Raw genomic sequence first — 23,549 nt, forward strand, 5'->3', positions numbered from 1 at the left:
TGTTGTTAGCAACAGTGTTTCAGGAGGCAGAGTTTCAAGTGGCAGCAATGCTTTCTCAGTGTTTTTCTCTTATTTGAATGAAATCCCTCAAAAAAAGACAGTCTGTTTGCCAGAATGTGCATCAGCCTGGCTCTGCACCCACTGGGGACAAGGCAATTTTTTTAATGACTTGAGCAGCAGAAAACCAGGCCTTCTATACAACTTGGTGAAACACAGGTCACTCCTTTACTACCAGGAATTTTTGGCATTAGCTTTCATGAATTGCTTGGAACGTTCTGGCTTCAGAATATGGTGTATTTGGAAGAAGTTGAATGAGAAACCTGCTGTTAGTGTCATGTTGAAACTTTGACCTTGTTTTTGAGTCCTTGCAAAGCAGAGCCACCTCCATCTTGTAGCTCTGCTCTTATTGATTATCATTTTGAGTCCTTCAGGCATTTTGCTGTGCCCAAAGCACCGTGTGCTTTTCAGAACAAATAATCTGACATGACAGAGAGCTGCTGAACTGACTCTGCTCTCTCTCTGCTGTCAGCACAGGACAAAGTTTTGTGCTTGTGCTGGAGGAGACCCATGTGGATAAGTGGAGGGGCTGGCATTTTGTCCCAGTAGGACTTGTTCAGCATGTGAGCCACACGGGAGCCAAATACTTGGCCTGGGGAGACTGATGCCTGTGTTTTTGCTGGTCAGGGCTATGTGTCTGGGGAAGGACATGGCACAGCTGGGCTGTGGGACATGCACAAGCCCTTCTGTCCTATCATCCATCACTGCAGAGAGACAGGACAGTAGGTGGGATGGATCTTCAGTGGGATCCTCTTGCCTGTTTTTCTATTTCTTGACTGTGAAGAAACCTCTATAAATCTAGCTTACTTTTTCTGAGCTGGAGATGAAGGACCACACTTTTCAGGTAAGAAGAAATTGCCAGTGTGGTCTGCTGTTCCTTTATCATCTTACCCCAAGTCTAGGAAATATGAGGTGTGACCATCTAGCTGCAGTATCACCCCAGAACTGTGGCAACAGGAACAGGGAAAAGAGCACAGGGAGAGCAGGATATAGAAATACTTTTTAAAGATAGCAGCTTACCTTCTGGTTTTTGTCTACAGAAAAAAAAAAGAAGTGAGTCTAAATGGCTCCTACCGAGTCAAATTTGTTATGTCTCCAGGCATAGCTTATTACCCTGACTTAGCCCAGCTCTGAGTTCTTCCCAAGGGTTTTGGTGCTATTTCTTCTATTTTGATTTATAAATTTTCTTGATTTTACTTTCCTCCTACGTGTTCTGTGTAATCTTTTTCTCCCTGCCTTAGTGAGGAGCCAGGAGCTGGTGTGACAGTGCTATCACAAGGTGTAGGACAGAAATTGGATCTGTCAACCCAAGCCTTTGCTCTGAGTGTCCTGCAATGGTCTTTTCTGGCATCTGCCTCGTGGGCTATGTGAAATGGTCTCTTCTCCCCAGAAACCATTTTCATGCTGCTGGGCTTACTGCAACCATCCTGGGGCTGGAGGAGTGAGGGTGAGGCTTGGAGTGGGCTCTGTAGCTCAGGGAGCCTGGTTACAGACTTTGTCCCACAGCAAGGGGATTTCTGGCTTCTCCACTGACTTATCAGAAGGAATTACAGATATTTCCTGGTTCAGCCATTGCCTTCACAGCTGATAGACTTCTTCTAACCTCAGTGATGAATCCTGTGGGGGAACAAAATCCTCCTGCTGTAATCATGGGATGCCTGCTGTTGTAAGCAGGAGTCATACTGCCATTGAGCCTGGATTTAGGAGACCAGCTCTGTCCAGTGCACTTTAGGAATGCCAGTTAATGAGTCCCCCAAACATCCCATGGGACAAATGGGTACTGTTTCTTTATGAGACTAGACTGCCATATCTAGAAAGAAGCTCAAGCAAGGTTAGCTTTAACTGCCAGTGCATGACACCTCTTTACAGCATTGATTTGTTTCCTGATATTTCCTGATATACCCATTTTGGTTTTCTTTCTTTTTGTTTGTTTGTTTATTTTCCAATGTTTGCATCTATGAATGTTTTTGTCAACAGACTTCTCTAGGAGACTGTAGCACTGATCACCCTCAGGACCCCTGGTGAGGATTAAATTTCTCTCTGTAAAATGGGCTGAGAAGTGGGTGAGAGCAAACCCCATGCCAGTCCTGTCTTCTGTGCTGGCTGAGGGGAGAGGATGAAACCAGGAAAAGTAGAGAGTGCTATTTTTCCTTGGAAGAGTCCCTCAACCTCCAATGACTTCCAGCTCAAGGTTTACTGCAGAATTGCAGTAGTAGATTCTGGTGGATTTTCCTTCCATTATTTATCCGCTTAATTTCCTCTTCTAAAGTCATATGAACTCTTGGCATCCAGCATGTCCTGCAGTGGGGAGTCTTGCTCTATAGCTATACATTTTCTGGACTATCACCTCTTGCTCTTTTTGAACCTACCACCTGCTGGTCATGGTTTAATCCCTTGCAGTTCTTGTGTCAGAAATGGTGAATACTTACTTTCTATGACACTGATACATTTATAGGCCCCTGCCAGCTATCTCTTCCACAGAACAATGGATCCTGTTTCATTTATACTCTCTTCACATGGAAGTTACTCTACTCTTTTAAGCAGTCTTTTGGCTCTCTTCCATGCTTTTTTCTGACTTTGCAATAGCTTGTGTGACAGGAAGAGAGAACTGCACTTATTTTTCAAGACATGAGTGCAATATTGGGTTAGGCACAGGTGTAGTAACATAGCCTGCTCTCTCTCTTTCCAAATTGTTTTGGTGTGATGGTTATATACTTCTTAAGAAGTAAAATCAATGCAGGTATTAACTAATTTTTTTAGTTGGACTCATGCAATTAATCATCAGGACTTTGAAGTCCTGACTTAATGGGATTTCAGTGGTTCACAGGCTGGCTCTGTTCACAGTCAGCACAAGCTGGATACACCTGGGGATTACAGAACCACATGCAACATGGTGCACAGGGAAGGGCTGAGCAAGCAGTGATTGCCTTGCCAGGTGCTGCAGGTGCACAGCTGTGGACAGGCTGTGTTGCTGCTCTGATGAGGGATAAATGCATGGGATTTCCAAGGGGAGCATATCCACAGCAGAGGTGCTGCTGCAAATCTGTGCTTGGCTGGCTGGGCCACACAAACTCTTGGATAGCTCTGTGACTGCTGCACTCAGTTTTGGACCCCAGACCTGGGAGCTCTGGCACCTTCATCATGCCCTCCTCCACTGTCACTCAGACAGGACAGGTATATTTCTGTGCTGTGTGGTGGGTCACCCACAACCTGTGGTTTTGCTGCATGCCTGCTGGTCCCAAAGCTCTTCCTGCAGAGCACTGGGATGAGGAGCAGATAAGATGAGAGTTGAGGGATTTGTTCTGTAATGGTAACAACCAAGTCTGACACACTACATTGACACAGGACATCTTCCTTCTCTCCTTTCTCACCAGGAGCTTTGCACAGTGCTTCCCATCCTGTCTTCTTGTGGCCAGGGCAGAAACTGCCTTTCCTGCTCCTCCAGCCCCTCAGCAAGAGTGGATTCACCTCTGAGCCACCATGGGCAAGATGGACAACACCTCTGTGGAGCTGAGCTCTCCCTCTGAGGTGAAGCAGGCAGCCCTGGAGGAGCCAGAGCCCATCAGCCCTGACGTCGTGAGCACCAAGAAGAAGAAGAAGGAGATCCCAGACAGAGGTTCCTGGAAGGGGAAATTTGACTTCTTGCTCTCCTGTGTGGGCTATGCTATCGGTCTGGGCAATGTCTGGCGCTTCCCTTATCTCTGTGGCAAAAATGGAGGAGGTGAGAGAAATTCACAATGAGCAGCCTTGTACCTGAGCAGGTTTTGGCTTGGTGTGGGTCTGGGCGAATGGGTGGTCCTCCAGCTGAGAGCTCTCTCACATGGTGGGAGTGATTAAGTTGTCCAGAGACAAGTTTCCATGATCTGTGGGCTTTACTAGCAAGTGCAGGCTGAGAAGAAGCAGTCCGAAGAAATAAGACAAGCAGCTTGAGTTCTGTCATGCTTGTGAAGTTCAAATTTGCTACAAAAAAAAGCCAAAACCAAGCATGTGGGACCTCATTTACTTACAGGGAGGGCTATGCACAAATAGGCATTCAGTTGGATTCTGGGGCACCTCCAGAGAAACTGGTTTGCATCTGTTAAAGGTTGGGTTCTCCTCAGTCTAGGGTAGTCTCAAGGAAATTCTCTCTGCTCAGCTACAGAATTTCTGCACATCTTGGATCAACTCAGAAAACACACTTCTGTGCCTCAGCTCCCCTCTCAAATGGTGCTCTTTCTTCTGCCTTGTCAGGGAGATGCTTTTGTGGAGGGGAGTACAGGCAGGTGTCAGTAGAGCAGAGGCTCTTTCTTCTCACTCCATGCTGAGCTCTCCCATTGCTTGTGCCTGTTACTAAAGCAGCCCTCCTTCTCCCCTTTGAAGAGCTGCTCACTTCCTCGAACCATTTTACAGACTTCCTACACAAGTCCAAACCCATTTTCCTCATCTTTAAATCTGTATATATAATTTTAGTTTTTACCTGCTAGTCTTCCCACATTGCTCTTTGCTTCCCTCTTAGCTCTTCCTGTCCACATCCCAAGTGCCACACTCATTCATGCTGCTCTGAGGGTCTCTTCTCATGTTTCTTCTCCATGTCTTTTTAATTTTCCTTTTACCTTTGGCTCTCATAACTTCTCGTATCACCAGCCCATTTCTGCTGTTGCAGGCAGTGTAGGATGCTCTTCTCCTCCAACCCTGGAAAAGAGGAGAAGGGTCTGGTTCCCTGAAGCAATGTCCATTTAACTTCATAGCATTTAAGGGTATCTAGGCCCTTGCTCTGAAGCGTGTGGAGTGAGTCCTAGCAGGAGACCAGAAAGTTGGCAATTTTGACAAGAAGATTTCTAACTAATTATGCTGTTTTCATGGAATTGTTGAATAATAGGATGGTCAGGGTTGGAAAGGACCTAAAAGATCAGCCAGTTCCAAACCCACTGCCCAGGGCAGGGCCACCTTCCACTAGGTTGCTCAAAGCCACACCCAGCCTGGCCATGAACACTTTCAGGGATGGGGCATCCACAGCTTCTTTGGCTTTTGTGGAGAGGTGGAAATGTGCAGCTGAGCTGAGTGAGGTTTATGGGAGCATCCAGGCCTGCCCTGGGGAGCTTGTGCCACCAATGCCAGAGCCACAGTGCACGTTTGTCATCTTTTGTCTGGCCACACTCTGGCTGCTAGCTCTCCTCATAGGGCATTTCATCATGGCTGGGTCCAGCACTGGTTGCTAGCCCTGTGGTTGCTGTGTCATCTCAAGTCTCGCACAGCTCTGTGCTGCCCGTGGCTGTCCCCTCACACATAAAGGTGGAGATGACAATGCCTGTAATTAGATGAGGGGTGTAGTGAAGCTAAAATCATAAAGCCAGCAGAGAACCTCGGACACAGGGTGCTGTAGAGGTGCGGAGCGCTATTTTTAGCACTGGCAATGGCACACGGGGCGATCTCTGCCCTGACAGCCGCGGGCGCGCAGAGGGAGCAGCCGGCTGTGAGCAGACACGCCAGGCAGAAATGCGGGAATTGGTTCCTGCTCCCAGCACCCTGCCTCCCCCGCCGCTTCGTGCCGTTCGTGGCAGCCTGGATGGCTCCCTCCCCTGGCCCTGCCGCTCCCGCAGCCGGCAGCCCTAAGGAGCGAGCGGCGCTGGCTGAGCCGGAGCTGACGCACGGGAGCATCACCGGGACGCGGCTCCTTCGCAACCGGGCGGGCACCGCCTCGGCTCTGCCTCGACGGAGCGCAGCAGACCGTGGGTGGAACGCTAATTTTAGCGTCCCGCATGTGCGCTGCTCAGAGCGCGGCCGTGTGGGCTGCTTCCATTACGCACAGGCAAATTGAACTGAATGGAAATATTGTCGTCTCACTTACCGCTGTCGCATTGCATCGGCTCACGGCTGGTTTGCTCGGCGCAGGGAGCCCGGGGCACGGCAGCACAGCGCTCGTCCCAGCCGCTGCGGGGAGCAGGCTTCACCCAAAGTGATGCCTGGGCTCCCTGCTGGCCCTGCAGGCAGCTGGATGTGCCCAGCTGTGCCTCCAGTCTCTGCACCGATCTCTAACCTTATACAGTCCCTCTGATTTCAACAGAATTGTACCAGACTCCAAATTCACTCTAAATGCAGCTCAGTACATGCTAAAAATTGCCTGTGAGATCCTAAGCTTGGATAACTTGAGAGAAAAACAATCCTTTAAATAAGCATCCTGCACTCCTCATTTGCCCACCGAGACTCAAAACAACACAGTGTAATGCTGCGTTCTGTAACAGCTTGTAATGCTCAATTTTTGTGAGACTCAAAACAACACAGTGTAACAGCTTGTAATGCTCAATTTTTGATTCGTGGGCAGTGTTCCCTGCTTTAAGGATTAATTGTTGTTCTCTGCTGTGCAGCATTAGGAGCAGGCAGATTTGGGGCTGCACAGGGAGTGCCAGGGGCTATTGATCCTTCCTTGCCTCCAAGGGTCAATGCTCTGAGCAGGACCAGCGTCATCACCTCTGACACCCATGGATCTGGGACTTTCACAAGGTCACACACAACTGTATTTTGTACCAGCCTTCAAAATTCAGATACAAATTTCAGAACTGATTTCCCATCTGGCTGTACAGGACCTGGGGATATATCCATGCCTGCTTGGGGACCTGGCCCTTCAGAGTGGCAGTGGCATTGCCAACAGCCCTCAGCTCAAGGAGGTGGTCTGGTTTGTAGATTTTCCACTATTCTTGAGAATCAAGCCAGGATAAAAGACTTGTGTCCAAAAGTTTATTTGTTTGTTTTTTGGGTTTTTTTCCCCCCAACAGTCTAATAAGATCTTTCACCTACAAACCTTCCTGACCTGCTGTAGATGAGAAGTGCAGGATCATCAGAGCTGCAGCCAAATTTCATTAATTGCTTGCACAGAAGCAAGGAAGAGACTTGCACTGCTGCTAAGCTCAACCTCCAAACTGCACAGCAGCAGGGTGGCAGCAGCCTCAGAGTAGACTCTGGCTTCCCACAGGGCTCTCAGGGGCCTGGACCTTGCAGGCTGTGGTGTCTAGTGAGCACACAGGGAGGGAGGCTGCTGAGCAGGCACAGCAATGCCCAGAGCCGTTCTCTTCTGTGCACCAGGCTGCTGGTGAAGCCAAGAGCCTGTGCTTCCACGCCAGCTTGTGATTCAGGTTCATGGTCACTGAGCTGCTGGCACAGAGAGTGTTTTCTCCCCACCACCCCCTGCCAGCTCCTCTTGCATGCTGCCTCCCATGGACTCTCATGCCGAGTGCTGGCACCTGCCTCTCCCAGCTGGGTTCAGCTCCCTGCTTGGCAGGCAGATGTCCCCAGCTGGGTGTCCCCTGAGCCAGCATCCCTGGCTGTGCCTGGCTGCTTCCCTGCCCTCAGAGAGCAGCTGCTGGAGCCTGGCTCTGCTGGGTGCAAGCTGGGCCACAGCTCTCCAGAGTGGCTTTGCTCGCTGGCTCCGTGTTTTCTTTCCTACGATTATCTGGAGAGGAAGACTCAGACTGACAGCTCCGCCCTAAGGCTAGTGCAGGAATCAGTGCTGTCCTGAGCACAGCCAGCCACTTCTGGGTGAACTGTGTCTTCCCTCTGTCCCCAGCGAGCATCTTCTGCAAAAGTTTGTCCTCCTCAGAAATGATGGCCTATTCCATGAGAAAGATAAAACTGGGCTTTGTCCCACATCCTAGAAGTCAGGATGACTTGAACTTGTACAGCCTTCCAATCACCCAGCAAGGCTCTCCTATTCTAATTGCACTTCTAACAGCTGGGTGCCAGTAATATCTCTAGTGAATGAGCGTTCTACCACCTTTCTAGTGATGAGATGATTTCCATAGGGCCATGGAGAAGAATAATATTTTCACTAGGAATTTTAAGGGTAAAAGCTAAAACACAGGTGGGGTGGTATGTAGCACTGTTACAAGGGCCAATACAGTCTCGGTCACAGTTTTCTTAAAAGACTGAAACAGCTATAAACAAAGAAAGCAGTGGCCAATGCCAGATATTCCTGTGCACTATTCCCTCAAGAAGAAGAAGAACTGAAAGCTTCTGCAGGTAAGACAGAAAGCATCAACAAGTTATCAATGTCAGTGTCCAAGCTTTTGGGGTTGTTGTCAGATTGGGTTTAGCATTGTCTAAGCAGCTAACCAAGTGAGCCTGGCATTGCATAGCTAGTGATGCCAGTGTATTTGTACACATGGTACACACATATCCACAGTGATAAGGGGAAGGCAGTGTGAGCTCAGTGGGAGACTCACCAAACACATCAACTCCAGCTGCAAACTGTCAGGGCTGGGAGAGGCTGCTCCTCATCACATGGGTGCTGCAGAGCAAGAAACTGCAGCTGGAGGCATTTCCTTCTTGATCAAAGGGGGAACTGCCTGATAACATTGCTCTTTCTTTCAGGGGCCTTCCTCATCCCCTATTTCCTGACGCTGGTGTTTGCTGGGATTCCTCTCTTCCTGCTGGAAACTGCTCTGGGCCAGTATACCTCTATTGGTGGACTAGGAGTCTGGAGATTAGCACCCATGTTCAAAGGTACTGTGCTGTATGTTTGTGCCAGCAATGACACGTAACTACAGGCAAAATCCCATCAATGGTTTGAAGGCAAATCAGCGAATTCCTGGGGGCTGGGATAGGGTGGCAGATGAGGGGGTTTTCCCTCTGTCTTTATCAAGCTGTCCTCGACCTCAATGTCTGCAGTCACTAACACCACTGTGCTCTGTTCAAGCAGTTTTGTGTGATGACAAGGGAGTTTATGGGACAAGGCACTGTGACAGAGGGGCTCTGGTTGCAGAAGACCCTTTGTTTTCCCAACATATGCTTACTTTAATTGCATGGGAATGCAAACTGTTGCTATGCTTGAAGTAACTGTTTTCTAGAAGCCAATGATGATTTAGAAATGCCTTGGATGTGGGAAAGTACAATTCTGCCGGGGAAGTGACAAGATCCTGTTTTCATGGAGCTCTGTCCATAGAGTACCAGTAGCACACTGGAAGTATTGTTCCCCAGTGGAAATGGGTGGCTGAGAGACATAAGGGAATGAGCCTCCCTTGTTGACCAGCTCACTGTGCAACTATAGCACACTCTGTGTTGATGAGCTGGTTCCCTTTTTCTGGTTTTCAAAAAAAAATTTGCTGTAGTGCCCGTGAACTCCCTTGGGTACTGGAGACCTGGATTTGTGGAAACCCAGGGCACTGGGAATAATTCTCTGTCTGCTCTGGGGTACCCTGACCCCCAGGGGAGCACTGACTTTGATCCTCATTCATGGAGAAAGTTTCCTAGACTTCAAGATAGACTGGAATCCACAAAAGTGTGAAATGGATTATAGAGAGTAGTGTAGGTGTATCAATTGGTGAGAAATTTAGGTTTTGGGATTGTTAGTATGTTGTGGATGGAAGCAAGATGGAGGGCACAGGGTGTTATCCCTATGGGTTTCTTCTTCATGCTTCTTCTTCCTTCTTCTTCATGGGTTTGGGTGGCATTTTGTAATTGGGCAGAAAAGTCTGCATTGCAGGCTCTGTGGGGTCAGTTGTTGGGTTAAAAGGGGAAATAATCTAGGTGTCAGTTCTTAATTGGATAGTTTAGTCTTAAAAGACCTTGTAACAAGAGATAGTTGGCCATTTTGTGCCTTGCTGCTGAACTCACAGTAGTGAGACTGTTTTACTGATAGGAAGTAATAAACACCTGAGTCCCAACATGAATTACTGTCTCAAGTGCCTTCAATCTAGGCCCAGAGAAACCAACAACAGGTACTGCCACATGGATTGATGCTGCCCTCTGCCTTCATTTGCAGGTGTGGGACTGGCAGCCATGGTTCTGTCCTTCTGGCTGAACATCTACTACATTGTCATCATTGCCTGGGCTCTCTACTATCTCTTCAACTCCTTCACTGCGGTGAGTCACGGGCGCATCTGCAGCGTGGCATTGGCTGTGCTCTGGGTCCCCACTCCCATTTATGGGCAGTGGTTTGTTCCTGACCCACAGTGGTCACTAGCTGCTCACCATTTGTGCAAAGAGCCCTTGTCAACATTGTGCTACACCCTTCCTGAAGAGGTTCATCAGCCCTGGGGGCAGTTTTGTGGTGCTGATGGGTAGTGATGCTTGTCCTCTGGGGAGGATGGTCCTATCCCCTCTACAGGAACTATTCCCCACTCACTTCAGTCTTTACAGCTCAGCTTGTATTTCTGTTTTATTTCTAGGGCTGCTCAAATTTGAGCTGTACATTTCCAGAACTGGTTTTGTCAGGCTTTGTTACATCATGGTCTTATTTCTCAGAACTTGCGCCTTATCTTAATTAGTTCTTATTCACTTCTCTCTTGATAAATGATCTCCAAGGGATTTTTTTTTTCTGCTGGGAAAATGATTCAGAAAGTATCTAGACATCTGCTTGTGACTGTCCCCTGGTGTGTGCTTTGGTGTTATGGTTTATTGTGGGTTCCTCTTCCATAGCAGGGCCTTCTACCATACAAGGTTAGAATCATACCCCATATTAACTTCTTGGTAGCTGAACTATTTATTTCAGCCTAGAAACTGGTAAGAATTTCCTTAACATAACTCTCTGAGCAACCTGAAGCCTTAAAGACATCAACCCCATGGTTCAAATAGGATCTTTTAAAATGTCATTTAGATATAACCCTGAAATGCTATTGTGGACACTGTACATCCAATTTTCCTTTTTGTTCCAGCAAAACTTCAAGTATCTATCATGACTTTTGCTGAATCACTTCATTTGGCATTCCCAACTATGCTTCTACCACCGACACCACCTATCACTGTAGGATCCTGGATCTAGAACAGAATTATTGGCTGTGGGTGATTAGATGCACCCTCAGGGATTCCCAAATAAACAGAGATCTTCCCCAAAGTAACCCATCCCAACTCCACCCTGGGCAGGGTGTTTCTAAGGATAAGGCTTTGGTACATTCAGGTGTTACAGACCCTGGTGGGGACAGTGCTTATATGTGCATGGGCAGATCCTGGCATTTGGCTCAAGACCTTTTTTTTTACCAGAGAAATAATTCCAAATTCCCAAAAGGACCCAAGGTGCAAATGAAAAAGCCAGGCTGATGTCTGCCTCCTATGCCTCCTAAATTTAACTAAGAGAATTTTGAACTATAATAGGAGCCCAGCCTGCCTTCTGCAGTTTCTGTCCTCTGAAATTCAGAGGAAATGGAGCAGCAACAAACTGCCCCCAGCCTGCCCCTCCTTGTGAGAGCTGTGCAGCTTCTCTAACATGCAGACATTGAAGAGCTGCTGTGTAGCACTGCTCAAGCCACTGCCTTTTCTTCAGAGCAGTTAGCAAGTCCTCATGAAATCACCAGGTGAGTGCAGTGGTCTGTGTGGCTACTGGAATGTCACCTGCACCCCTGCAATAGTCACCATTCTGCCAGGATACCACGTTTGAAGGTGTCATCTGCTGGAGTGAACTGATTTAGATGGAGCAGTGAAGACAGCATTTAAAGGCACTGATGGCATAAGGCACTTAAAATACATATAATATCTTTTAAGAGCATGGCATTCACATTCTCTGAAAAAATTCCTTCGCCTAGGGTTTTTCTCCTGGGAAGCTGAAAGGCAGTGAGAGAGGCCTCAGAGAAAAGGAAAACAATTTTTATCTCATTTGCTTCTCCTGTGTTGTGTTCATGTGGAATGTGTTTGGAGATTGTTTACCCACAGGTGATTGCCTGATTGGACACTGGTGTGAGTTGTTTTGGCTCATTGGCCAATTGGGGCCAAGCTGTGTCAGGACTCTGGAAAGAGTCACGAGTTTTCGTTATTATCTTTTTAGCATTCAGTAAGTATCTTTTCTGTATTCTTTGGTATAGTATTCTTTAATATAATATAGTATAATAGAGGATTAAATTAGCCTTCTGATAAGATGGAGTCAGATGCATCATTCTCTCCCCTCCTCAGTGGATCTGCTTTTACAATAAAGAGGTCTGCATTCCTGGAGGAATAGGGATGGATACAGACATCTTCTTAAAGCTTTATTGAGCTGGAGCCTCGGGTCTTATCTGCAGAAGGAAATCACCCAGAATAGCTGCTCTGCATTTATCTACATGCACTGTGCTTGGGAAAAGAGCTAGCTGCTCATGGAGACATATCTGAGCTGCTTTCCTTGGGCTGGCTCAGCCGTGGCGCTGCATGGCCTCGGTGAGTTGTCCTGCACACACACGGCCCATGGCACTGCTGCTTCACTGCCTACAGTGCCAGAGCTGATTGCAGTAACTCTGTAGTGTTGTGCTGCTGTCACACTGCTACCCGCGGTGTAAACCTCTGCCAGGAATCCCTTTGTGCTGCTTATAATCAGGGCAGTGGGCAGCATCAAACAGCTGCTGTCCTGGACAATTTTCTCCTGTGCTTGTGTTATAAAAGTCTGTTTGTGTAGACAGCCCTTTGCCTCCATTCTCAGGGCCATGTTGCTTTTTAAGCATTGAAGTTGGTGTAAATGAAACATAAGAACCAAATCCCTGCTTATTCTTTCTGCAGTAAATTCCAGCCACTTGTTGAGTGAAGCTAGCAAAAAGCTGTAATGGTTATAAACACAGTATCCCTTGATAGTATTTTAATTTGTAGGTATTAATTATCAACAGTTAATTGGAAGTGACTTTCTATGTGGGCAATTGCTAACATTTTATTGGAGCTACAGTATTGCCCTAATCACATCATGATATTTTTTCCCCGAAAATCCTTGTCACAATTTATCATATTTTTGAAAATTGTTCCGTTATTTTGGCTACAAGGGCATGCCCATCCAGTGGAGCTGCCATTATCTTTGCAAAAAAAAAAAAAAAAAATTAAGGGACTTCAGTTTAGAAGAAGCCAGATTTCACTTGGGAGATATCCCATGAATGATGACCCTGCTGTCCTTGTGCTGGTGCAGGAGCTGCCGTGGCAGAGCTGTGGGAACGCCTGGAACACAGAGCGCTGCTTCTCCAACTACTCCCTGAATGACACCACCAACCTCACCAGCGCCGTCACTGAGTTCTGGGAGTACGTCCCCAGCTGCCTACACCAGGTTTCTCCCCCTCCCTGTGGTCACTGTGCCTGCCCACCAGGGCTGTGGCTGTGCCCCTTGGCTCTGCTCCTTGGGCAGCTTTGGCAGAAAGGCATTACAGCCATAGTGGGCATGGGGTGCACTCTGCAGATGCACGTCAGATGGACCTGCAGGCAAACAGTCTCTCCACCTCTCTTCACCTCCCTTTGTCCCATCACAATAATCCTCAGTTCTCTCTAGGGATTTGTGGGTTCTCACACTTGCCTGTACCTGGCCCTTCCCCCTCCAGCCACCTCTGGGAGCTCCAAATTCCTCAGCCCTTGACTGTTAGCCTTCCTCCTGACGCAGTGTCTCCCACCCTTAGGAGGAACATGCACCAGATGTCCGGAGGCCTGGGGGAGCCTGGCACCGTCCGCTGGCCCCTGGCTGGCACGCTGGCCCTGGCCTGGCTGCTGGTCTACTTCTCCATCTGGAAGGGCGTGGAGTGGACAGGCAAGGTACAGTGTGAGGGCTGGGTCTTTTGGTGCTACCTCTCATTGCTGTGCCGTCAAAATGTCCTCCAGACTCAATTTTATTTAAGTGTCTATAACTAAGGTTACACTGTTTAGAGGCAAAATCACAGTAGATGCTATTAAATTCCTGACATTTACCTTTCATGGCTGTGAAAATTGCTAAGATGTTTATGGTAATTTTCATTCTAAGTGTAGAGAATAGCTCTTGCCTGTAAGGTCATGGGTCTGAGCATGCATTCTTTTTGGGAAGAGGCATTTTCAGAAATTACTTGTATTTCCCACTTTGGGACAGCCCTTTGAGAGAGAAAGCTTCTTGTGGCCTCCCACTTCTAACAATCACAGTCTCTTAAATTGCCTCTGGTGGAAAAAATCTCACCATCTCCTTTGACAATTTCCCTGCTGCCCTTTTGATATTGGTGGGAGACGTTCAGATGAGAAGCCTGTTGTTATTCCCTGTGCAGTGGTCCAGGCTAGCACAGCAGAAAGGTGATTGCTTTGTTTAGTGAAACAGCAGCGCTGAGATGCTGGGATGTGTTATTTAGAGCACAGCATGGTGCAGCCAGACACTATTATGAAAGGAATAATCTAGAGGAGAGATCAGAAAGAAGCACTTCAGGGGTAGGTCACCTAAGCTGTTGACTTCCCCAGTGGCTCTCAAACAGGCTTTAGCTACACAGGCACAGCAAAGCCCTGGTGATTACTGGTGTGGGCCCTGTGATTAGGGACGGCCCATACCCGTAAGATACTGAAACAGTGCTGAAAAGAAAGCAGTGGAATCAAGACAACTTGTTCTGCTTGATGCATTGGTCTAGAGAAACACCAGCTTTAGCTCTGCAAAATAAGGATGTGATGACTTAAGGGGATTACTTCTGTGGGCTAAAATTATCCCTGTGCAATTCCCTTGTCTTTGGGCATTTCATCCAGACTTCAGCATGCTACTTTTGTGATTAGTGTGTCCTTGTGTATCATTGGCAGGGAGAAACCTCAAACAGCCAGAAACGTTACTAGCATGGGAATGGGGGACAGAAAATGCAAGGAAATGCTGCTGAAAGTGGCTGTGCCTGGGAGCCTGTCCCCCTCACAGGAGAACATGCCAGACTCGATGACACCATGGGCAGGAAAGGTCCTGGGCACTGGTGGGCTGATGGCTTCTCTCCCATGGGGTCTTTTTCAGGTGGTGTATTTCTCAGCTACTTACCCCTACTTCATGCTTTTCATCCTCTTGTTCCGGGGAGTCACGCTGCCAGGAGCCAAGGAGGGAATCCTCTTCTACCTCACACCTGACTTCAGGAAGCTCTCTGACTCTGAGGTTTGTAGCCTAGTGAGAAAAGCTCTTATCTCCCAGCTGTCTCTGCTTTAGGCTTCCCCAGGCACTTCCCAACTACTTAAAATAATTCTAGAATAACCCTGTACAAGTATTCATGACCCAAGTCCCATAGGCTGACACAAAACTGAGGAAAAGGTCCTTCATGGTGGAAATCTGTGCAGCAGCTCTGCTGTACTCAGGCAGTGTTATCCACAGGGTGTGGGGAGTCAGAAGTTATCCTGACAAAGGGACCTCCCCTCTGGACTGGGAATGCCTCATTTCAGTGACTGTTCTGGTGGTCTGGTCTTGTTCTGGTGGTCCCAGAGAAAGGATGATGTGGTGCTGGCATGGGGGCCTCATAAGGACCACAAGCACAGCAGCAGTTTGTGGAAGTGCTTAAGTGATGAGTTAATGTGTTCTTAATGTGTTCTTGGTCACTGGCAGCAGAGAGGAGACCCAGGAGGAACAGGGATTCTTGCAAAAATGAAGTTTTTCAGGATACACAGACTCTGCATTTTTCAGCAATACTCCCATGGTTCCAAAGTCACCAGTCATGTGTGAGTGGGGACAGCTGGACATTTGTCACTTTCCAGTGAGGGTCCCAATGATCCCTCTTTCAGGACACTCTCTGTAACTATATTACCCACTGCATTGGCTCTAATGCAGGAAACAGGGTTCTCAAGACCAGAAGAGTTGTGTAAATACTATGCAATTAAGAAACAAACAGTCTGTCTCCTTTTCTTGAACTTTCTAAGATTTAACACCTTAAGGCACTGGGATCAGCTTTGCAAGCTGTTCTCTGCCGTTGTTTGCACAAACTGCTCCATGTTGGAAAATCAAAGACGCACTAGTGGAAGAGAAATGGAGGATGTGAGAGAAGGATGTGGGTCTCTGAGTGGAGCAGCATCCCTTGGGGACACATTGTGAGAAAGCAAACACACACACACAGAGACTCAGACAATGCAAGAGTCCCTTCTGATCTGCACAGGACACTGTTCAGAAATGCATGACCCTTCATCCATCTACATCCATCCTGTTGGAGGGTATGTCTGATGCTGGGCCAGACTGCACTTTGATACACTTGATACATGGGAAGGATGCAGATTCCCTATGTTCCAGTACAGAAAGGGCCCTACAGAAAAGCCGTGGAGAGGGACAAAGGCCATGTCATGATAGGACAAGAAGAATGGTTTTAAACTGAAAGAGAATAGCTTTAGATTAGATGTTAGTAAGAAACTCTTGACTGGGCCCTGCTGACAGGGTTCCCTCAGGTCCTGGCCACCCCAGTGGGCTGGACATCCAAGCACTCAGCTCCACAGTCTGCACCCCATCCCCCTGCTAGCCCTGCACTGTGCTGCTGCAGGACATGCACCTGCAACACGGAGTCCTCTTCTGCTGCACTCCTCCTCTGGCTCCTTCTCTGCAGGTCTGGATGGATGCAGCCACTCAGATCTTCTTCTCCTACGGCCTGGGGCTGGGCTCCCTCATTGCTCTGGGCAGCTACAACACTTTCCACAACAACGTCTACAGGTCAGCTGGTTTTTTTCCATCCTCCTGTGTGGCTGGGACTCCTCATGGGTGAGGCAGGGGGTTGTGGAGAATCTGCCTGATCTCTGCTGTCCCCTTGCTGGCACTGTGCAGCCTAGGGGACACACTGTGATCTCTTTAGAGGAGCTCCCTGCCTACAGGACACTTGGTATGTCACCTGTGCTACCTGTCCAAGGCACAGGACCAGCTATCCACAGGGCTTGGTCTTTTGTTTACCCCACCCTCTGCTCTTGGTGGGACCTGCAGGTGGGTTTTTTCTCTCTTTCTCTCTTCCAGAGACTCCATTATTGTTTGTTGTATAAACTCCACCACAAGCATATTTGCTGGATTTGTTATTTTCTCTATCATTGGCTTCATGTCACACATCACCAAGAAGTCGGTGTCAGAGCTGGCCTCCTCAGGTAAGCAGAAACCCAGGTCCAAATGCAACAGCAACCTGTGACAACTATTTGTGTGGGGTGCTCTTGGTTCTTTCCTGACTAGGTGTGCTGAAGTTTTATTTTGCTGTAGTGAAATATTTAGGCCATTTGCTCTCTGAAACCTTCCTATGGAGAATAGATACTACCAATGTTTTCAGTAGATGTAATCAAAATTTGGAGTCCCTTTTTCATGCAAAATCTTGAGACTGTGGTCTCAGAATAATTTTTTTAACCAAGATGGGACTGTGTCTTTCTGCACGAGGACATATTTTGAAATTGCTGTCCTTCCAGAGAAAGCTTTTATCTCAAAAAACAGCATTTTGCGGTGGAAAAAAAAAAGCACCAGGAAAGTTATAACCAGCTCTGAATATCAGTTTATTTTTCTAGCACAGTGCTCCAGCTCCATTTGGTTGCAATAATTTGATTACTGGATTACTTGCAGGACTTTTTTCTCCAGTCCTGTCTCCCCATCTTGCCCCCATGCCTCCCACCAAGCTGGTGTGTCACAGGCACAAAGGCACAGGTGCTCCTAGCTCCTATATGAAAACCCCTGAGTTCTTGGCTGTAATTTTTGTCTCTCTATTTAACTGTGGCACTTAGCTCAGACTTGCCATCAAATGCTTTGTGAACATTGCCTCACCCCCCTTTTCCTTACTGCAGGCCCTGGACTGGCTTTCCTGGCCTACCCGCAGGTTGTCACACAGTTGCCCTTGTCCCCACTCTGGTCAATCCTCTTCTTCTCCATGCTGATGATGCTGGGTCTGGACAGTCAGGTGAGACAACTCAGGGACAAAGTGGAGGAAGATACAAAAATGTCCTCAGGTACAATTGTGGGGTCCCCTTCTGCACTTGGGACAGTGCAGAGCAGAGTGGGTTTTTGCTCTCTCATGGTGTGGGGGCTGTGCTTTCCTGCAGCATTTTGGCATTGCTGTTGATGCCAACAACAATGCAACCCTGAGCAGAGCTGCAGCTCCCTGGCCTGGTCCATAGGTTAGCAGGAATAGATCCTGGCAGAAGGAAGGAGTCATGCCTTGGAAAAGGCTGTGCTTGGGTATCTTATCTGATAGATAAGGCTGTGCTTGCATCTTATCTGATGGCAAAGTTTAACAACCCTGACTGCTTTGCCATCTTATCTGATGGCAAAGTTTAACAAGATACTTGAGGGGGAAGAAGTTAGATATAGCAAAAGGTCTCTACCCTGCCCCCTCAGAGCCCTCACAAAACAAACCAAAAAACATTATCTCTGCATTTTTACAAGTGGTGATAGGGTTTTTTCCTGATAATTCAGCATCAAAGTAGCTACTCAGTGAAGCAGTGGATTGCAGCATGCCTTCCTTGGGAGTGTATAAAAATCAAATGTTCCTGCAAAAACCTGCACTTGGTCTGTCATATCCACCCTTGTGCCCCTGTGCTCTTCTCTTGCAGCACAAACCACCAGCACAAAATGGATGCTCTCTTGGACTATAGGCAGTGTTCATAAACCCAAGCCTACTTCACAATCAGACTCAAACCTATTCCTGAAATGTCACACCTGGTTTCCAGGAAAATCTAATCAACCAAACCTGGTTTTCAATCATGTCACACTCTCATATGCATTTTATAAAGTTCATGAATGCATTACCACAGACATTATATAGGGGAAAAAAAATTAAATAATACCTGAATGTTCTTAAAGAAACTACATTTACAGAAAAAAATTATCTGCATGGATTATTCACTCAGTGCTGGTAAATGGAGACATGACAATAAGCCCTCTAAGCACTCTGTGTGGAATTTATTTGCTGCATTTGCTTCTGAAATACCCCTTGAAATTCTCCACGTCCCTCCTGACAGCCAGTTTCAGAGGGCAGACAGTCTGTTGGGAGGCCATCATTGCCTGGAGGAAGAGGCTGGGAGGTGGGGAATGAAGCATCAAAAGGAAAACAAGCTTTTAAACAGCACAGCTAAATACATGTGAAGAAGCTTTCTGCCTGCATGCTGGAGCTCTGCCTCTTTCAAACACACCAGCAACAGCGTGGCAGCTTCTGCTTATAAACCAGCGAACACAGGCTGCTACAATGGCTGCAGTTCCACATGCATTTTGAAGCCTTCAGTTAAAAAAGAAAAAAAAACAAAAAAAAAAAACCAAAACAAACAAACAAACAACAAAAAAAAAACACAAAAAAAGGGTTTTTCTGCATGTTGATTGCATATCCCAGGGTGCTCCTGTGGGATGAGTGACCTGTACTGACAGACACCTCCCTCCTGTGCCTTGGTGTTCCCTCTGCTCTGATCCATCCAGACTTCAGCTCTCTCCCATCCAGAACCTCTTTCATAATATGCTAGTGCTTCCTTTTACCCTACCAGTTTCCAGGTCAGGCATTTATTGCTCAGGGGAGCTGGCAAGCCTTGTGACTGCCAGCCCTGTGTCTGTCCCATGTGAGGCTGCCTGGCACAGGTTGGTCATGAGGATTTCCAGCTACCAGCAGTGAGACCACTCTCGTGGCTCCCAAGCCCAGATTACTGCACCCAGCAGCTTGTGTAATGATTAGGCCATTGAAGAGGAAAAGGAGCAAAAGAGAGAAGTTAATGGAAATAAAATGCTTTGGAAAGAAATAATATCATGGGGTGAGGCATGAAGAAGAGAAGAATGCATGCTAAAAATTGTGTCTGGAGAGGGTTGGTGGGAAAAGGAGAATTTTTTGGAAAGCAGATTGCAGTGGCAAGAACAGGAGGCATCAGTGCTCAGCTCCTTGTCACTATGAAAGCAGCATGGTTTCATTCAGGTGTCTGCATGTGCAAGCAGCCAAGGTTTGGTCTGTAAGCTGGGAAAAGTGAGCCCCATACCAAGCAGCTGCAGTCCCTGGGGTGGAAAGGTAAACCTCCTCCAGGCTGCATCCCCTATGGAGTCTGAGGCTGTCATGAGGCAATTTTCAGTAAATGGTATGAAAGTCATTGTCTGTTCCATGACTAGAAAAAGCAATGTACAACCATTTGTTTCTCCACCTTATCCATTACACAGGAGCTTAATTTTGATAGGAGACAGAGAGAATTCAACTGACTTTGTAGCCCTGTTCCTCACCACCCATCTCCCTGTCTTTCCCTTTGAGCATTCCCTGATTTTGATCATTCTTCCTGCACCGAGGTGCTGTCAGCTTTACTCCATCCAATTTTCTAAGGCATCATTTTCTTTGCTCCTTTTCTGCTGGACACCACCCTCTGCCCATGACCAGGGCTGCTCCCCTCCAAATGCATTTGCCTTTCTGGTCTCAGATCCCCTGGCCCTGCCATGGCCCTGGCAGTGCCTGGCCATGCATCCACGTGGAAGGAATAGCTTTCAGCAGTGTTTTTTTTAGTCATGCTATCTCTTCACACTGTGGTGCCAGCTCAGTCCTGACTCTCCCAGACAAGAAGCCAGGTGGGATGGGGTGAAGCACTCACTGTCAATGGCTTTAAAGGCAGCTTAACCCATGCATGAACAGCAAAAGATGCTTTAATGGCACTTGTGTCCAACATAAAAAGCTTAGCTCATTCAAAATTCAAGTGGAAGCAGTTGAGCTTTGATGCTCTGGGAATACTGGCTTTCCATGTGGATATAAAGCCCTGGGCATGCACATCTCCCTTTGCCTTGCTCTGCCCACGTGGAAGGCAGCCCCAGCAGTGTGCAAGCTCTTACACCATCCCTGCCCAGCTACAGGCTGTGGTATTCACATGCCCTCTGAACAGAGAGAGGCTTTGAGAGAGGCAGAGAAGAAAGGAAAACAATTCTTATCTGTGCTTACTACTCCTCTTGTTTTACACATGTAGAATGTGTTAGAAAATTATTTACCTAAAAAAATTTAGTAATTAAATACTACTAAAAGTTATTTTGTTTCCTCAATCACTCAAAACTGTGTCCTGACTGTCAAGAGACAGTCACGAGTTGTTAGTTAGTAGTAAGTATTTCTTTAGTATTCTTTGTAGTATAGATATAGTGTAGTATAATATCTCTCTTTAATACAGTTATAATGTAATATAGTATAGTTTTAATAAAACAAATATGCAACATTCCAAAACTGTAAAATCAAATACCAATCATTTCCCTGTGTCGGGGTCCCTAATTTTACTATAATAGACTCAGGCACTCCATTTTTTTCCACACACCTTCCCAACCTCTGCTGCTCTTTTTGATCTATATACCTTCACCTCCACTCTAGGGGATTTTTTTTCTTCCCAGGGATGGGGAAGTCCCTGACATCGAGAAGTGATGAAACCACTTTAATTTTCATTGAACTGGCTTGTACATTTGCTCAGCATGACCAGGGAAGCCAGTTTGCTGCCCTCATAAATTCCCAGGGTTATTGCTGGAGGCAAGATGTGCTCTCTCAGAGAGGGTATGTTACCTGTAATTTCTGGGAGCGAGATATAAAAGTAAATCTCACAATTTATCAAGAGATGGGAGAGAAGAATGCACTTCACAAGGGCAGTCAAACTGCCCTTGTGCCAGAAGGCAGAACTAGTAGGAAAACTGGAAGCAACACTCATGGGGATTTCGTTATGTGTTATGGTGCAGACAACATTATTACACTGTGGCTGGTGCAGCTCTGCACAAACCATCCAGGGATTTCCACCTCTGGAGAGATGATGTGCTGTGAAGATGGGCTTTTGGTGTGCTACATGCATTTAATGTTGTGTGCTTGAAAAAGTGAAATGCAGTCAAGGACTGGGTAATCAGAGATGTTGTTATTTACGTGCACAAAGGACTGGGTAATACAGGCCCTTAATGAGCATTTTAGATCATTGAACAGCACAAGGGCTGCTGCCACAGGCTGAGAAGAGCAAGAAGGGGAGAGCAATAAAGGTCCTGCACGTGTCCCAGCAGCAGCCAGACACACAACTGTGGCACAGGGCCTGGCAGCGTGGGGAGCAGGGCAGCGATAGGGAGGCCCTAGAAAGTTTGTGGGAGGAAAGAGGAGGCTTTTCATGAGAAGCAAACGGCAGAGATTTATCTGAGCTATTTTTAAGTATTTAACTTTGGTGCTCCTAGCTCCATCTATATTCAGGGGGGAGAGAGATGAATTTTCAGAAGATGGTTCAGACCAACTGTGTGCAGAGATGACCCTTTCTTTTCTGGAGTCTGCAGAGTCCATAAGGTTCTCAACATTGAGGTTAAATGTGTGCAGGTTAAGTTACTTATATATATATCCTCAGATATATATATAAATATATATATACTTATATATGTATATAAATTTAAGTGTATATATATATATATTTATATATATATATCATCATTGTATGCCTTTTCTCATAGTTCTGCACTGTGGAAGGGTTCATTACAGCCCTGATGGATGAGTATCCTCAAGTCCTAAGAGCCAGGAAGAAGATCTTCATCGCAGTTGTCTGCTTCATCTCTTATCTCATTGGATTCTCCAACATCACCCAGGTACAGATTGTACAGGCCGTGCTTGTACCTCCATTCCTGACTCCTTTTTGGCCACTTGGCATATCACAGCACCACCAAAGCTTTGGGACCAGTGACAGCATTTCCCCTATTCTGGGTGAAGTGGTTTGCTCATCCGTGCTACATCTCAAGTGATCTCATCTTAGGATGCCTCCGTAATTTTTACCTATAGTCAGTCTGGCCTGTTGTTCTGCTATTTGCAATAAGGACTCAAGCCAACAGAGCCCAAATTTAGGGAATGTTTCCTTCAAAGGGTTAAGATAGCACAAAGAAAACCTGTGTGTTGGGGGCTTTAACCTCTGGAGCTGAAGCTGAGGTTCTCTTGAGCGGAGGTGAGAACTGAGTGGTCTGGAGACCATTTGTGGAGCAGTGTGGGTTCATGAGGAGGCAAGGCAAAACTCCAGGGAGGGGCAGAGCAGGCTAAACTGACTCCTTCTAAAGCAGAGAAATAGAAGAGATCCTAGTAATTTCTTTTCTCCTCACCATGGGCTATGCCTGAGCAGGCTGGCTAATTGTCTGCAAGAGCACATCAGTTTTGCTGCTGGGAACCAGACTCCAGTGGAAACATTGCAACAGTGGCTCTACTGTCCAAGGAAATAGACATTACACCAACAGACACGGACAGTAGCAGTCCAAGCTGCTGGCTGATATTGTTGTCATAATCTATAACTAAACTCCTTGACCCTGTTTTTGTCTTTTCAGGGTGGCATTTATGTCTTCAAGCTGTTTGATTACTACTCAGCCAGTGGCATGTGTCTTCTTTTTCTTGTCTTCTTTGAGACCATCTCAATTTCTTGGTGTTATGGTAAGCACAAAACACCTTGTTCCTTTGTTTTCTCTGTGGGCATGGTGACTTACTGAAAAGGCCAAAGCCAGTGAACACCATGACAATTTTGCAGCCAAAAACAGCTTAGATTGATAACTTCAGAAAGTCAGGAGTGGAAGGCTGTCCTCTCACTTCTCCAGGCCTTTACGAAGACATCAGCACAGATTGGCAGATGCCCAGGGTCCTTCCACCTGGGCCCTCAAGAGGACACCAGGAACATGGAAGCTGTTAGCATGAATTTGTGTCCCACTACCCCATCCCCGCCAGCTAATTCTTCTCATGCCACCCTGTCACCCTCTTACTGTGCCTGGCCTGTGCTCTGCCAGGAGAAGAGATGAAGACCATGGTGCAGAGATTTTTTTTTCCCCAATGCTCATTTCTTCTTGTAGGTGTGAACAGGTTTTACAGGAACATTGAAGAAATGATTGGCTACAAGCCTTGCATCTGGTGGAAGATCTGCTGGGCCTTCTTCACACCTCTTGTCTGCCTGGTAAGACCTGGGGAATCCTCTGTGAAGGAATG

The 23,549-nt window shown here is 47.0% G+C and overlaps 1 protein-coding gene across 1 annotated transcript in view; it reads left to right on the plus strand.

Annotated features, from left to right (window-relative positions):
* Positions 1-77: 77 nt before the first annotated feature.
* LOC102043122 (sodium- and chloride-dependent GABA transporter 1-like) overlaps positions 78-23,549 on the plus strand; it is a 27,205-nt gene continuing 3,733 nt past the window's right edge. The window contains exons 1-13 of the mRNA XM_005421026.2: positions 78-104; positions 3,610-3,778; positions 8,401-8,532; positions 9,791-9,891; positions 12,881-12,990; positions 13,359-13,491; positions 14,681-14,815; positions 16,239-16,342; positions 16,637-16,761; positions 17,440-17,552; positions 22,052-22,183; positions 22,904-23,006; positions 23,417-23,517. Of these exons, the coding sequence (XP_005421083.2) occupies positions 78-104; positions 3,610-3,778; positions 8,401-8,532; positions 9,791-9,891; positions 12,881-12,990; positions 13,359-13,491; positions 14,681-14,815; positions 16,239-16,342; positions 16,637-16,761; positions 17,440-17,552; positions 22,052-22,183; positions 22,904-23,006; positions 23,417-23,517 (1,485 nt within the window). The remainder of the gene's footprint in view (positions 105-3,609; positions 3,779-8,400; positions 8,533-9,790; positions 9,892-12,880; positions 12,991-13,358; positions 13,492-14,680; positions 14,816-16,238; positions 16,343-16,636; positions 16,762-17,439; positions 17,553-22,051; positions 22,184-22,903; positions 23,007-23,416; positions 23,518-23,549) is intronic.

The sequence above is a fragment of the Geospiza fortis genome, unplaced genomic scaffold, assembly GCF_000277835.1.
Source record: "Geospiza fortis unplaced genomic scaffold, GeoFor_1.0 scaffold10, whole genome shotgun sequence".
Taxonomy (NCBI): domain Eukaryota; kingdom Metazoa; phylum Chordata; class Aves; order Passeriformes; family Thraupidae; genus Geospiza; species Geospiza fortis.